The 16116-nt window shown below is 41.8% G+C and overlaps 4 protein-coding genes across 5 annotated transcripts in view; 1 reads left to right on the plus strand and 3 right to left on the minus strand.

The window, feature by feature from the left end:
- The window catches only part of LOC118408700 (ankyrin-3-like), a 1893-nt gene extending 724 nt beyond the window's left edge, over positions 1-1169 (minus strand). Inside the window, exon 1 of the mRNA XM_035809893.1 lies at positions 2-1169. Coding sequence (XP_035665786.1) covers positions 2-628 — 627 coding nt within the window. The 5' untranslated portion in view covers positions 629-1169. The remainder of the gene's footprint in view (position 1) is intronic.
- A 406-nt stretch (positions 1170-1575) lies between these two features.
- On the minus strand, positions 1576-4488 carry LOC118415665 (tRNA (guanine(37)-N1)-methyltransferase-like). The gene is made up of 6 exons (XM_035820397.1): positions 4264-4488; positions 3629-3817; positions 3177-3351; positions 2305-2995; positions 1943-2031; positions 1576-1751 (listed from the first exon to the last, which is right to left on the minus strand). The coding sequence occupies exons 1-6, from the start codon at positions 4444-4446 to the stop codon at positions 1708-1710; spliced, it is 1371 nt and encodes a 456-aa protein (XP_035676290.1). The 5' UTR covers positions 4447-4488; the 3' UTR covers positions 1576-1707.
- A 21-nt stretch (positions 4489-4509) lies between these two features.
- On the plus strand, positions 4510-12122 carry LOC118415596 (probable sodium-coupled neutral amino acid transporter 6). Of its 2 annotated transcripts, none has more exons than XM_035820302.1 (15): positions 4510-4733; positions 5490-5659; positions 6089-6162; positions 6333-6385; positions 6569-6608; positions 7212-7293; positions 7687-7769; positions 7923-7981; positions 8251-8436; positions 9619-9698; positions 9892-9992; positions 10178-10302; positions 10516-10660; positions 11026-11120; positions 11477-12122. In XM_035820302.1, the coding sequence occupies exons 1-15, from the start codon at positions 4542-4544 to the stop codon at positions 11561-11563; spliced, it is 1572 nt and encodes a 523-aa protein (XP_035676195.1). In that variant the 5' UTR covers positions 4510-4541; the 3' UTR covers positions 11564-12122. The 2 variants fall into 2 exon arrangements, with proteins under 2 accessions (XP_035676195.1, XP_035676203.1); XM_035820310.1 differs by lacking the exon at positions 4510-4733 and adding an exon at positions 4860-5258.
- Positions 12123-12851: 729 nt separating this feature from the next.
- LOC118409245 (claspin-like) overlaps positions 12852-16116 on the minus strand; it is a 12311-nt gene continuing 9046 nt past the window's right edge. Inside the window, exons 18-25 of the mRNA XM_035810157.1 lie at positions 16005-16111; positions 15558-15728; positions 14810-14928; positions 14398-14531; positions 14060-14162; positions 13830-13915; positions 13393-13548; positions 12852-13027 (exon numbers count right to left, since the gene is read on the minus strand). Coding sequence (XP_035666050.1) covers positions 12923-13027; positions 13393-13548; positions 13830-13915; positions 14060-14162; positions 14398-14531; positions 14810-14928; positions 15558-15728; positions 16005-16111 — 981 coding nt within the window. The 3' untranslated portion in view covers positions 12852-12922. The remainder of the gene's footprint in view (positions 13028-13392; positions 13549-13829; positions 13916-14059; positions 14163-14397; positions 14532-14809; positions 14929-15557; positions 15729-16004; positions 16112-16116) is intronic.

Here is a 16116-nt window from a genome sequence, read left to right on the forward strand (position 1 = left end):
CTCCCAGGTGCGTGACGGCGTTTATGTCAGCGCCGTTCGTCAGTAGAAACTCTATGAAAACGATGTGGCGCGCAGCGGCGGCTGTGAGCAGCGGAGTCCACCCCCGGGCGTCCCTGGCGTCCACGGGAACACCGGCCTCTACAAGAGCGTCCACCAGCTCCGTCAGGTCGCACAGTGCCGCTATGTGTAAGGCGGTTTGTCCGTTTCTCGTTCTCGCAGACACACCGACGCCATGCTGAATCAGCAGCATCAGAGAACAGATCATGTCTACTCTACATTTGCCACTGTAAGAACACATCCGTATAGCCGGGAACAGTGGATCTGTTTTCCTCTGTAACACCATTAGCGACTCCGGAGTGAAGAACATCTTCAAGTACATCAGTAGTGTTGCAGAGTCCACGGGCGTCTGGTAAGTGATGAATGAGAGGAGGAGGTGGCGAAAATCTTTGGCGTGCTTCTTGTACAGATCTCCGTATGTTTGCTGCAAGAGCTCCGACAGGAGGAACGCAGATTTCGGAGTTATGAAGTCCTCACTCTTGAGCAAGAGGAAGAAGTCGATATCATTACCGTCACGAGCTGCTTTGACAAGCCGCTGAAAGCGCTGCCGTCTTGATAATGAAAGCCCCATCTTCAAGAGTTTTGCTCAGTTGTGGTTAGAACTGTTGTGAGAAATCCGTTTTGTCCATGGTTGCTACAGGAGATTCCATTCTCATATTCCAGAACGCAATGATCGAGCGCAATGGTTCATGGATATGTTTGATGTCATAATGCGATGTTTTGTGGTATTGTACTGCATCATAAGGCAATTTCTATGGTTCCTTTATAATTTCGTCATAATGGAACGACCATCGTTTATCTTTGTAACAAAAACAAAGGACCATATGGAATCTAGGTTTGTGAACAATGGGGAAAGTAACGGGGAACATTTTTTTTTTCGTTTTAATGATGGAGGAAGGGGTAAGTATGCTTCTTTATGTGTTTAGATGAACATCATTAGGTAGGAAAGGTGTGCTTGGGAGTGTGGATGTTTGTTCAGCACCAAGGGCAGGTATGTTTACATGTGTGTGGAAAGTGTTCGGAATCAAGGACATGTATGTTTGTATGTGTCAGCATTTTTGTGCATTAGTGACAGGGACATAGACATGTTAACCCAAATGTATCTGTCTATTTCTGTTAAAGAATTCAGTTTGGGGCACGTGTGAGGATGAGGATTTAACACCATCTCAAATTCTCAATGTACTTGCCTGTAACGTCATTTACAATTAAACATAATGTTACTCTCCATAGGTAGCCGGATGAATCCATGGGAAACAATAAAGGCCATCTTAACCTACCAACAGTTTTTGTGTTATTCATTTCCTGCACCTCAACACAGTACCATTTCTTCCCGTGTTCCATATAGTTTTGGATTGTTCATTTGGCTTAATATGAAGCACATTTCTACTTTCTAGTCATGAAGATGTGAAGAAACTACCACAGACTTAAAGACAATTTGAGTACATATTGGCAAGTACTGTAAATAATACCTTATGAATTGTAACTCATCTCCAAACTAGATTCAATTGTAACATAATACCACAATATCTATTATGGTTATGATAGATTTTAACATTTGAAGCTGACAAAACACTATATTAGGGTCAGAATTCAAGTTTTTGAGACAGCACATTCTTAGCACTGAAGTCTGGATACTGCTCCCCTTGTGCTTCATGTCTCTGTCTTCAACTTCTTTCTGTCTGGTTCAGCATGGTCTGTAAACATGTGGACAGATAAAATTGTGGTTATTTCACAATAAGGTCAGGTACAGCTTGCCAAAATATACAACATAGGTAAAGAGAAACAGTTCCAAAAACAAAGTTGATCTGCCCATTTTCTAACATCATGGGTAGGGCCAGTATTTGAAAAAGTGAGGGTGTATGAGAATTGTGGGGAGTAATTTTACCTGTACCACCCTGGTGGGTGAGTAGCACATCCAGTGGCATCTGGAAGGACACACACATCATCTCCTTATTTGGGGCCACATCTCTTACTCTGTGGGAAAAGGACAAGTTTATTAACTAATGTGTAGGTCAAGGGGATCTTTAATATCAACTTAGCCCAATATTTTCTTAAATTCCAACCTGCACGTCTTTTTTTAAATAATCTAGATATACATCCCACATTACATGTAGTAAGGTCTATTCAACAGTGAACCCTTGTCATTGATATTTGTATTTTAACAGCAATTGACAGCATAGTTAGGTTTAGAATATAAATCATTCACGTTCTCATTCTCTTCTCAAGTATGAATGGCAGATGTACCACCTGTGTATGTAGTGGTCCTTCGGCAGGGCAGCCCCCAACACCTCCTCCACCCTGTGTCTGGCATCTGCTGCCGGGTCGTCAGCCTTGGAGAAGGTGTGGCAGTGGATCATGGGAGGTCGGTACTCCTGTAACGTCTCCCCTGCCAGCAGTCCGACGAATGCGTCCAGGAACTCCACCGCCATGGCAGGCAGGTTCATGATCACGTGACTCGTGTGATCCTGAAGATCTGCATCCTCTGCTTGACACCTGTCAATCATGTCTTTCTTCACGACCTCCTGAATAAATTGTCTGCCATCCATATTGAAAGTTCTGACCCTGTCCTGTACCTTGTTCAGCTTTGTGTTGTGCACCAGCCATTTGTAGGACTCAGGGTTCAAGTCATTTGCCAGGATTTCACATCTCTTCCTAGCAGCAGGGATGGAGAATGGACCCACCCCTGCAAACACGTCATATACAACATCTCGTGCCCTGAGCTTGTTGGTGATTCTTTCATGTTCAGTTCCTAAACGAGGGTTCCAGTAGACTTGGGCAAAGTCAAATTCGAAGGAGCAGTGGTTCTCCTTGACTGTGACTGTAGTTTTGTCTTCACCAGCAATCAGCTCCATGGAGAAGAACCTGAAGGTGTTGTTGATGATGTTGGTCTTGTTCACCACTGACGTGATGCCCTGGTTCTTATCCATGATCACCTGACCTGGGGCCACAAGGCTTCAGTTAACAATACAATCAAACAGAAGACTGTTGACAGTTGAGATATTCCTGCAATTAAGGTTATGATGTCAGTATGAACAAGATGTAACTACCACGGTATGGCATCTCTCTTACCATTTGCATGTATAAGCTATCAGTTACCAAAGGAGGGGAACAATAGTTACCTATGAGGGTCTTGTATGGGAGCTGGTGATCCCGGAGGTTCAGGTGAGCGATATGCCCGACCCTGCTGAATGCTGTGGTTACCTCTCCCTCTGGCAGGACAGCAGTCAGAACCTCCTGTGCTGTCCAACTCTCATAACCCAGCTGTAGGTCATATAGATGTGGAGCAGCTGTTACCTGGTGGGAACAATGTTAACATGTGTCAACACAGTACAGCAGATAGTGTGGGTATGTACAGTACAAAGCAAGTAGGACTAGACAGCATCTTCTGTGCTGTCCAGCTTTAGCCTGTTTTAAACTGCTGTGGAATACATGTATAAACCTGGTAAAGCAGACTTTTCCCCAACAGCCAGAAAAAGGAAAGAAAAGCTTACCAGACTAGTCTTCTTTTAACAATGATCTGCTTGATAAAAAGAAATTTTGATTGAAGAAGAGACCATCAGTAAGTATTCACCCCATTCTCCTGTAACAGTTTGCCATGCTCTCCTGTCAGGTTTTCCTCAGGCTCAACCTTGTCAGGGTCAAACAGCAGGACCTTGTGCTGCTGGTCATCAGGAATGTCCACTACTTTCTTTGTGTTTGGCCGCTTCAACAGGATACTTTTCAGGGGCTTCAGTAGTCCACCGATGGCTTTCGTTGGTATCTGGAAACAAACATTAAAAAAAAAGAAACGCTTAGACTAGCAGTTGCCTTATTGTTCCCATTTGTTTCTTTGTATTTCCAGACTACTGTAAATGCATTTAAGTTTTCGGGGATTTAGCGGGAAAAATGCCTATTTGCGGTGATTTTAAGATCGCGGTAGCACCATGCACTGTAGTCTCTTACTGCCATGGAAAAAATTTTCATGGTGGCTTTAAGTTCGCTGTAAATTTGCAACGCGAAAACTGCGATTATAAAATCAACGTTAAAATTCCGGCATTTCCAGTTACTAGTATATCGAACCTAAGCTACTTGATCAAACCTCTTTGATCCTACTGATAGAACTTCCTTGATGAATTTAAAAAATTATGAAGCAAATTTACAAATTTATAGTAAAACTATTACCCAGACTTGACGATCAATTGATTATCACATAGGGTCTTGAGGTACCTTGATCGCTGGTACTTGCACAGTCAGGTTGAAAGCCTGTCTGTCCAGCACTTCCATGCCCCTGACTCCAGGGGGAGGGGTGAACAGGCTCTCAGACATCGCCAGGAGAAAACGTGACACTGTCGTCTGAAGGAATGTTCTGTTTCTGTTGACAATACAGCAAAAACGTCCACAAAGTGTCATCTATTATCAACGATCAGCGTGGAATATCTTACAAAACTACTTATCTTATAAAAGTCACGTATAAAGTTTCATGTGTCGAAAGGAAAAAAAAACACATGGGCGCAGACATCTTGGGACGGCATGATGGGAATTTTGCCGTAATTCGTCGGCCTGTCGCAAACTTCGCCACACACCGCAAGATGGCAACAGTGCCGGTGGAAGATGCGGCGACGTCCATCAATTCCGACTATTTCTACGGTATTTCGGCGTCCATGGAGCGCGAACCTTTGCTCGGAGCCTTCCAGAGGGTACGTAGTAATCATAGGATGGGCAGGAATGTAGTTAATCATTAATATAGTGCAATGTTTACTTGTTTACCACTGAGTTGAAAAATTGCAAATTATTTGCTTGATGTGCATGTGTGTCGGTGCGGTGTCACATGATGCCCAACCTGACCGGTTAGTTTTGGTACCAGAAGAACTCAGGAATGTTGTTTGAGATACTCCAAGAGATGAGGGTTTGAAGGGCACGCATGACTTGCTGTTGTGAGCTTTCGATCTCAAGTCGTGCAGACAAACCCAGTCTGGTTTGTTTGTGTCCCTCCAAGGTCCTTTGCCCAGTTTATGTAGCCGCTAGGTGTCGCTGCTGTCGGGCTACCTGATAAAATTTGCTGATACATTTTGTACAAATCAGATAGTTACCAAGTTGTGACATACATATAGGAAATTATTTTGGTACACTTTCAAGACATGAATCGGTCAGAGCCAATGTCATCATCTGCTGAGGAATCAGACCCACTTCTCCTCAGCAATCATGATGACAATGAAGAAAAGGTATGTAGCTATGCATAACGTTATATTTATTATTGTTGATATATTTCATCAAGGAGGTTACTTTTCTGGTTGTTTGCTAATGTTTAGGCACTAATTACTGTGATAACGTTTTTTTTAATGCAAATCTTTATCATATAATCCTATTTTTAGATGGGACCTGAACTGGAATCAAACCTATATTGCAGTACTGTTCTGTTTTGCTGGCTAATAACATGCTGTATCTGTTAACAGGAGAACAGTATCCAGACCAGTATCGGTGGTCTGCGACAGGGGGACAGTCATGAGGCGCAGGGGAAGGCCTCCTTCGGCATGTCTGTCTTCAACCTCATGAACGCCATCTTAGGCAGTGGCATTTTGGGACTGGCATACGCGATGTCGGAGAGCGGAGTTATTCTATTCACGTAAGACTTCGGTGCCTGTCATGGACAAAGTAATCATGTAGGATGAATTTTAGATCCAACAGTTTTAAGGAACAAGCATAGTTTCTGTTCCAAGGCTCAGCTGCAAGTGGCTCAAGGACTGGTTTAGTCATGTAGTACATTTTAAGTCGAGAGACCTGTTCCAATTGTCTGCTGCTTTATTTTGTACAAATTAGCTCTTTATACATCTATTTGTAAATGGCTTGCAGGTAGTGAAACTTGATGTTCTCAAAAACTCATAGTCATACCTTTACTGGTAGTGATTGAAGCATTTTTTGAAGCTGTGTGATGTAAAACATAGAGAACAAAGATTTATTCATTCCCACTATATCCTATCTTTTCAGCCTTACATGGGGTTTGCCTGTCTTTTATATACAGTGTATAAACTTTGTTCATTTTATGCCTGTGCAGAATCCTGATGATGATTGTTGCCGGAACAGCCAGCTATTCCATCCACCTCCTGCTGAGAATGTGTGAGATTTCAGGTGAGGTGCACTATCACGAATCAGGTCAATGTTTGTAGCCTTTCCTGAAGTTTCAATATAATTGGTGGATAACATAACTGATGGGAATTGCCAGCCTTTATCTCAGTGTATCTCTCCTTTTTCAACCTCCTTGATCTCTCTTATCAATTATCTTGCCTTCTTCCTTGCAGGGGTGAAGTCATATGAGGATGTAGGCTATGCTGCATTAAGAAAACCAGGAAAGGTACTTACCAAATACTAGTATCTGCCTATGTCTTATTAGAATTGAATCATGATGAAGATGATAATATCAGAATTGCACAAACATCTATTTCACACCACAAACCATTTCATTTTATCTACTGTTGTTGTTAGTTGAAGCCAATCTGTATTCCAGTAACATTAATACATCAATCCTTTATTGTAGTTTTTGGCTGCAGGAGCAATTCTACTTCAAAATATAGGAGGTAGGAGTCTGCATTATTTTACCCTTTGTCCACTTTTGACATTGTACATCATGGAGTAATTTGTGTGACCATGTAGTGCCTGTGCCCAGATCTAGATGTCTAAATGTTTGTTTATATGGTACATGTACTTTGAACGTTAGTGTAGTTGGGCTATACAGAATACTTGCATATGTGTTGTGCCCAGGAATAGCTGTGATTTCTGTTTGCTTTATAAACATGTACAAAAAGTCATGTACAAATAAGCACTAAAGCACCCATCACACTAAAGGTGTTTAGCTTAGCATTGTGGCACAGCTCAAAAAGCAAACTTGGATTATAGCCTTTTTACTTACACCTAGAACACTGTCCATTGTTTCCTGCTGTTTGTATTATCCAATTAATCCATTGTTCAATAAGTAGGGCATCACTTTGCAGTGTAGGACAGGTGCATGATTTGCCTTGGATAATCAATTTTAAAGTCATATATATTTCATGACTCATTCACACATGTTCAATATTGGTACAATGTACATTCTATTTCTTTTGTCTACTACTTTGGTTCACGCCAAGCTTTAGCCCACACGGTTCTCATGAATATGATGTCTTCTTTCTCACCCTCCCCAGCCATGTCTAGTTACTTATTTATAGTGAAGACAGAGTTCCCTGCCGTCATCAGGACCTTCATGCAGCTCCCACCTGATGCACAGTGAGTGGGCATTATCCCTTTCTAACCTAAGTTTGAATACAGTAACCTCAGCCATTTCAAGCTTAAGATGTGAAGTTAAAAAAAATGTATTTCTGCATAGGGCTGTATACATTTTGCAGTATGCAATCAGTGTAACTGCCATTTTGGACTGCCACAACAGCTCTGACTGCACCCAGACTTGATGATCAATGGATTATCCCCCAAACACCAATCCATGTTGATGTACTCTTTACCAGTTAGATGGTGATTGTTCAGGCATGAGTTGGTGATGAATAGTTAAATTAGCCAACAAACAGTTAAGTCCAGATGCACATGATTGCAGTATCTTGTCCTGTTGAATCTCCTTGCTCTGAAACTGAAATGTTTTGTATTTGTTGGAACATGTATTACCAGAGCCTGGTACCTGAATGGAGATTACCTACTGTTACTGGTGGCTGGGCTGGTTATAGCACCGCTTGCTGCTCTCAGGAGAATAGGTGAGCATCAGCTTACGTTACAGGTTTTGTAGAAGAGGCACATCTTCTGTCTGAATTTGTTATCTCTCCGAAGTCATTGTGAACATTTTGTGAGTTTTAGTCTGCAGCATATGATATGGTCTAATGACACTAACAACATGTCTTTCTTGGCAGAGTTCCTTGGGTACACAAGTGGATTGTCTATAGCCTGTATGGTGTTCTTCACTTCAGTGGTAAGGTCTTAAATTTCAGTGTTAAATTTTATAACTAAAAATGCATGACAAGAGTAGTTAAGACTGTTTTAAGTAATTTATTGGTTGGAAGTTTGAAGACAGGCACCTAATTTTTTGCCCCTAGAACACAAATGTTCAATAAAATGTGCCCAATCTTGGTATTGTTAGAAGTGGTAGAAAAATGTATGCTTTATAAGTCACCCTGAGTTGTCAGGAAGAGAGAACATGTGTCCATGTTGATCATAATGGGTTTTCTGTTTCTTTCTCAGGTTGTTGCAAAGAAATTTAGCTACCCCTGCCCAGTGCCACCACAGGACTGGTCCAATGTTACAATTCCCAGCAATGCCACCTGGTTTCCCCTGCTTAACAGTACCACTGCAGATCACATGGTGGCGCTGCAGAACAGCTCAACTGTGCAGGACTGCACAGCTAAAATGGTCGTCCTGACAGAAAGGGTGAGACTGTACACTACTTTCGTACATACTTTGTTTTCATAGGGCCAAATTTGAGAAAATTTGGAGTGGTTACCATGTTGCCAGACCTTTTGTGTTAGATTAGGTAAAAGCACGATGGTAAAATTTGGCCCCAAAATTTCCAGACTTCTATGTGGGGATTTAGAACACGAATCATCTTCCATCGAACAGAACGCTGGCGTGATCGAACAGAACGGGCGTTCTATTTGGGGTCATCCGAGGTCATCCGCAGGTTGTTACAGTAAACACGCAGAAAACACCCTCATTTTCTCGGGTGCCGTGCGTCAGAAGAAAAACTAACATTTTCACAAATATAAACCGTTATTTGGCAAGCTTAGTTTTGCAGCCGCTTAGTTTGGAACATGTGACATGTAACAAAGCTGCTGGCGTCATTATTGGTGACCTTGAATGTTACAACACTTGTTTACGGCGGTATCAATTACTCTAGGTCACTATCAGTGCGACTCGACATAGGACCAAACATGGTATTTAAATCGTTTGCAAAACGCGTGCAAATCAACTCTTTCAGGACTTATATTGTCGACAACTAATATCTCCAGCTTTGTGTCTTAGGGATTTTTGGAACATGGAGGCAATTTTGAATTACGAGTCTTTGAGTGTGAAAACTTGAAAAAATGACGATTTTTCGACCTTATATTGGCTATAAAAATAGTTTTAAGTAGAAGTTGAAAAATCCCTAAGACAGAAAGTTTGATCTTAATATCATTACCTATATGAAATAAAAGATTTGGATTTTCAGTCAAATTTAGGACCAATCTAAATATGGTATTTGCTTTTTTGGCCCACCGAACACCCTTTCTAAATCAACCAACTATGCACATTTCAGAAGACATTGAGACAAAACTGTGTAGCACACGTACACGGTAAGACTTGACGTGTACACACTGCCAGTTTTCATTTAATATCGACGAGGCACGTGCGAGAGGTTGTTTATCAAACTATCACGATATTTTAAAAGATGTTTCAGTCACCGTCAGCCCTCCGCGGGGACCGCGCGGGAGCCCCGGTAACCCGATACTCTGCGTTCGAATGGAAACTTTTCGGCCAAATTTGACCATCGTGAAGAGAAATACAGTATTCTGATATCTCATACATTTTGTATATATAAAGGTGTTTTTAACACATCTTGTATTCACATTGCAGACTGCCTATGCCCTGCCCACTATGGCCTTCTCCTTTGTGTGCCACACAGCTGTCCTCCCTGTGTATGTGGAACTCAAGAGGTGAGTATACAACACCTTATCCAACTGCTGTATCTATAGGTCCAATACGTCTTCCTGTACCCTGGGAGAATGATACATTTATTTAAAAAATGGTGTTATTTGATAGCAAGCAAAGCTGAAGGTTTTACACCTTTCGAGAAGGTATTGCAGAGTGTGTCAGACTGACAGTTGTCTATGATTATTTGTTGCCCAGGGGTAATGTGGGAAGGATGCAGAATGTGGCCAACACTTCCATTGGCATCTCATTTATCCTGTACATGCTGTCTGCACTGTTTGGTTACCTCACATTCTATGGTAAGTTCACTTGCTGTCTTAGGTTATAAACGTATATTTCATATTGTTTGACACATTTAGTATAATGCTATCCAGGAAGCGTATTTAGGTCAGTATTTTACAAAATTGTCTATAAATGCCTTTATTATTTATCTTCTATTGTCATTCTGTGTACAAAATAACTGTTGCTTGGTTGTGTCCCACAGGTAATGTCCACTCTGAGCTGCTGGAGAGCTATAACTCCTTCAACCCCCACGATACTGTGATTCTGGTGTGTCGGCTGGCCGTGCTGGTGGCCGTCATCCTCACAGTGCCGGTGGTGCACTTCCCTGTAAGCCCCATTCCTGCGGCATATGTACAAACAATCATTTTGCTAATCCATCCTCTACCCTGCCAACTATACTCCCCAAATCTCAAGAAGTAAGTTTTTTTCTGGCCCCTGAGATAAAGTCCTGGAGTGATTGGAAATCCTTTTATCACATGTCGTCAAAATTGCAAACAAATTGTTAGTGATGTGTACCTTACTGTTCCTTCCCTGCCCTAGGCCAGGAAAGCGATCACCCTGATGCTGTTCCCCGGCCGCCCGTTCTCCTGGCTGGTCCACCTGTCCATCACGCTGTGCCTCATGGTGCTGGTTAACTGTCTGGCCATCTTTGTACCAGACATCAAGGATGTGTTTGGAGTGGCAGGTGGGTGCTGTGTGGTATTGTTGTAATAATGTGGGAGAAGTGGGCAGTAGTGCTGTACATTTTACTATTTGGCCTGTAGTGTTTGTTATCTGTAGGAGAGTGTCCCAATAAAATCATCTCAGCTCTGATGGTAGTGATAGTTTGTCCAAAGGCCAGACTGCTGATATGTAACCTTTTATACTAGTATGCAAAGCTTTGGCATAAAGGAAACAGGCCTGAAGCTAATCATATGGTCAGTTAGACATCTTATCTTTTTGGATCTAAGATACAATTTTTCTTCCATCCTAAAACGTTTGTCTTAATGGTCATGTTGGATAAAGTCTCTATGATGAGCCAACTGACCCCCACGCTGCTGTTCCTTACAGGAGCGACGTCCTCCACCTTCCTGGTCTTCATCCTGCCGGGCCTGTTCTACCTCAAAGTCAGCAGTGAACGGAGATTCGCTCTGCACAAAATACTGGTACATACGTTGATTTGGCTATGCAAAAGTAGTGGTTTGGATCAAACATATTTTGGGAGAGCCTGCGGAGCTTGTATGGTTTAAATTTCATTTATGAAAAAGAAATTGGCCCATAAGTGGCTTTCAAGCCTTGTTTTAACATCTAGTAGGTGATTTTTTTTTCTTCTTCTATGGTAGCAGCCCTTATTCCAGTGGAGCTGGCAATACTAATCAGTGCAGAACACAATACGTCACCATTGTATACCCATTACAAGGCCTATTCAGGTTAGCCTGAAACTGATCATTATGGTATTTGTGCACTTGATTTGAAATCATTTGTTGTAAGTTGATAATTTCTGACCCCCCCTCCCCTCCAGGCGGCTGTGATAGCTGGTGGTGGGACGTGCCTGTGTATCCTGAGCCTCACTCTCATCACCTCTGACATCATCCACAGAGCCACATGAAGATGGCAGCATCATGCAGTTTTTATCTTAGACTTAGAACATCTCAGTACTTTACACATGGAAAAGGGTGCTTTACTTTCCTCATTTTACTTAGGTGTATGACAAATTTTAGGTGTTAAAATGCTTTTGTTTTAAAAGGCTTGAACACTGCTGCCTGTGCTTACAAGTGCATTGTGATAATGTGGCAAGTAGTGATATTGTGTACGGTGTCATTATTCTGTATTGTGAAGGTACTACTCAGTTATTGGTCTCTTGATATATGTAGCGAATTCAAATTCAGGCAGTGTAAAGGAAAGTTACCAGAATGTCTTTCAGGGTTACCAGTAATAATCTTTAAGTGCAACAGAGGATCCATCCCGTTCCTTATAAATGTAACACTGGTGTTACTTGCGTTAAGTGTACACAGTGTCCGACTGTAGGTTCGTTTAATCAAGAACTATGCAAATCATTTATCACTAAGGTAGAGATAGGTTGTAATGCTGTATGTCTTTATTGGGAATCATTGTACTTATATAGATTTGTGAAATGTGCAACATAATACAAAGCTTTAAATTCTTTACTTGCTTCCTGTTATCATTTATATACTGTTTTGTTTTTAGAACACTGATTTCCAACTAAAACCTAACAAGTTACATATTAATGTTGCCTTACTAAAAAGTTCTTGATTGTATGATAACAGAACACACAATTGTCTTTTTATCAATTAGACTAGACTATAAGTTAATGGCATTTGGCAATGTTGTGTATATATTTGGCAATTGGTTACCAGGACTTTCCATTTCAATAAATCTGTATGATATGTACAGTGGGCATTCCTGTGGGAAAATGGCACATGGATTTTCTTGTGCTAGCTTTACCTCAAAACCTCTTTTAAATTAAAATCAAAATCACCCATAAATACAACCAATACCATGTTCCAGACTTTCAGGCAGAAAACTAACCCCTTACATTGGACATCTTATGGTGCCAATATCACAATCCTTAAAACGTGACAATTGTCAATTTTACTAACTGTATGCTGTCAGGAGAAAATCAGGTTGAAGGTTTTAAGAATTTTCTTAAGAATAATTCTTTAAAAGATACAGTGCCAAATTAGTCTTAGCAATTCTGATACATCTCCGGGGTATGGACTTTACCACTGGTACTTAATTTTCAATCTCTCAAAATTGATCATCCCACAATGTCTTCCAAATTCATTGTTGAAAGAAGTCATTTACAATTAAGTAAAGCCATGTACAGCTAGTTCTTCAGCAGGGACACAGTTTGGTACAGGAGTATGAAGCTGATGTGCTGCACAGTGGAGTGCTGTCCAGCCTTTCTTGGTGGGTTGCTGCCCTTACCAGCATGGTGGGGTGCTGTTCAGTACAACATGGTGAAGATGCTGTTGCTGTCCTCACTCTGGCTGCGATCCAGTCTGGGTCGCTTGGCGCTGGGGGTCACGACCTGGCTCACGGACCTGTTTACCTGCAGGAAACAGAAGATAATGGTTATCACAGATGTCTGTAGGAAAGGTGTCTGTAAAAATCTTTTGTAGGTCTAAGGAGTATATTTTCTGCTCTTTTTCCCCACCCCCTTCATCATTTTAGGATTTTTTTCTCCTACCTCTTAATAATCATGAGCCTCTTTTTAAATGTATGTTTTATCACCTCATAGTATTCCTGCCTCTAAACAGCAGGATAACTAGAGAGGGGTGGCAGTTGAGTGACAAATGGCTTTCGAAAACAGTAGGATGTCTTTGACTTATATGCAACACGAACACTTTCTGCAAACCAACACAAGTTACCATAAAATACTGAATACCAATGAAGGGAAAGAGAGCAGTTCCTTACTTGTGGTCGTTTCGTCGCTGGCTTGGGCTTGTCAGGAGAGACTCTTTTGAAGATGAAGTTCTTGGAATGACGAGGACCGTTGGGATCCACCACTTTGACGGAGGCAAGCCGCTCCAGGCTGGCCTTATCCTTCTTCAGGAAGGAGCCATAGCGATACTGAAAACCCAGAGCAAACATAAGAGTTAGACCTACACAAGTTCTGTATGTGAATGACAGACTTCTTGCCTGTATTAATTTCTGAGTGTTCAACATAAATTCTATATGGGATTATTGCTGCAGTAGGGTTCCTAGCAGGAAAACAAACAACAGGTTGTCCTTTTCAACAGAACAAAATATTCTACTACAAGCTAAAGAAATGCCTCAAATAAGACAGCAATTCTTTTAAAATTTCAGGCATATTTTTGCAATAAAGAGGGTTGTTCATGAAAACAACTTACTCTCATAGGTTTGGCCAGGATGGGTGGTTTTCCAGGTGAGACAGCAGCTGTGGTTGTCTTTTTAGCCTGGTTTTCCTTAGAAGGACCTGAAAGACAGGGAAATGAGCTACATGTTAACAACCTGCTGGATGTACTTCTAAAGCAGCTTGACAGGGAGACCAACAAAAATAACTGATTACATTTCTCTGCATACAATAGGGATGAACATCATGACAAAAGAGAAGACTTACTTGAGGGCAATGCTGGTTTCTTCATCTTGCTAAGAGCCTTCTTGGCTGTTTTGACAAACTGGCTGTTTTCATCCAGGTGGTCATCATCACTGTCATGCTGGCTCTGAGATAGAAAGATCAATTTGTTGTCACTTACAAAACATTAATTTTATCATCTGTAGAAAAGGGAAATTTCACCTAAAACATAGTCAAGGGAAGAACGTTTAAGACAGGGTGAGAATAAGGAGGGATAATGATATGATGAAGTAGATGGCATCATTTCCTGTAGAAGGTTGGCTAGATAATAGGCTAGATAATTTCCATGATCTTCCCTTTGTCAGTAATGGTAGAGTCCTCACCTCCTGTTTCTCCCTGAGCCACTTCTCCCTCTGGTACCTGGCCATCCTCCACTGGGAGTCATCCTCCCCCTCCTCTCCTCCCTCCTGCTCACCATCAGAGTTCAAGGTGAACAGGTCTGTCTGAGAGTTCTCATCTAGGATTCAAAATATTTGCATAAGTCAGGCTGAGGTATTCTACTGCTCCTGTTCAATAAAGCTTGTCGTGCCCTCTGTTTCACACAGGTGCGGCTTTCCAAATAACCAACTTCATCCTTCTAATACATTTACGGTATACACTGCTCCCAATATGCAATTGTTATTGTCAGTTTCACACAAAAACAGCTTTCCAAAGCTTCTCCATTATTCTAATATATTTTACAGTATACACTGCTCCCAATATGCAGTTGTTACTATTGTGGACAATTGTCCTCACCAATATTGGTCCACCTGAACCTCCTCTTCCTGCGCGAGTCGCTGTGCAGGTCTCCATCCTCCAGGTAAGCCTCCTGGTACAGCCGCAGCTTCCGCTTGTCTTCATCCAGCATGGACTTCCTGAAAACATCAGATGGAAGGTTTTCAGTTTGTGTACTTTTGGAAGGTTTCCAGTTTGTGTATTTTTTTTTCAGTTTCCAGTGTAATATGACAAGTCGGGTTAATACAGGGCTCTAGCCAGCGTCCGTTTTTCCGTCAATTGACGGAAATTTGCTGCGTCTGACGGAAAAATTTTAAAACCAATCCGTCAACCTTGACGGACAAAAATCCTTGGTGGAAGCTACAGCCAGCTTGAGGACGCCGTCCACGGCCGTAAAAGCCACACACTGTTTGTTTTGCTATTGTTATGATTGTTGACAATGTGTGTCGGCGCCTTTTCGCATACGATAATCTCATTAAAACCCGTTTTTCAAGGTCTCAGTTCAGTCCTTCTAATTAATTTTCGCGGTTTTCGCGACAATTGTAATTGGCTGACGGAAAAAAATTTCGAGCTGGCTAAAGCCCTGGGTTAATACAATAGGGGCACTCGGAATTACTGGGCAACTTGCAGACTGCATGCTCACATCCTTGAGTTGGTAATAACATCTGTCCATCATTAGCTACTCTAGGTAACTAACACAGGGCTAATCTTAGTCAAGCTCAAACAGTAGTTTACCATCTCTAATGCTAAGTATCATCTGCCCACTCACATGTGCAGCCTGTGGACCTGTTTCTGCAGTTCTTCCTCGTCTGAAGGCAGGTCCTCTGGGTCCGTGTCGTGCTCATATTCATCCAGATCTGACCCCTCCGCCTCGTCCCCGCTCCCTTCCTCACTCCCGGACAGTTCTGCCTCCTGCTCCACAAACTCCCCGCGGATTTTCCTGGGAACAACAGATCAAGCATAACATTAGCCTACAAGCAGGTACTGAGGTACTTTGAAGTAGTACAAATAGACGACCATCATTCGTCCCTAGTTACTGCACGTATCCTAGTATGTCGGTTGCTGAAAGTAGACCAAATGGATGGATTTCCTGATATAGGGACAAGGATGAGTGACGATGAAAAATTTTCACAAGTCTTAACTGTAGCTGGCTGCAGTTAAGACTTGAGAAAAAAAGCCTTAGATTGAAAACATACAAATGGCATAGTTTACTCACCTCTTTTTCTTGTACATGAAACCTTTGAAGTGTCTGTGGAAATTTAGCTCCTCATTAGACTCATCATCCAAATTGTCCTCTTTCTCTTCCTCATCTTCATCTTCCTCCTCTT

Source organism: Branchiostoma floridae, chromosome 1, assembly GCF_000003815.2.
Source record: "Branchiostoma floridae strain S238N-H82 chromosome 1, Bfl_VNyyK, whole genome shotgun sequence".
NCBI lineage: Eukaryota > Metazoa > Chordata > Leptocardii > Amphioxiformes > Branchiostomatidae > Branchiostoma > Branchiostoma floridae.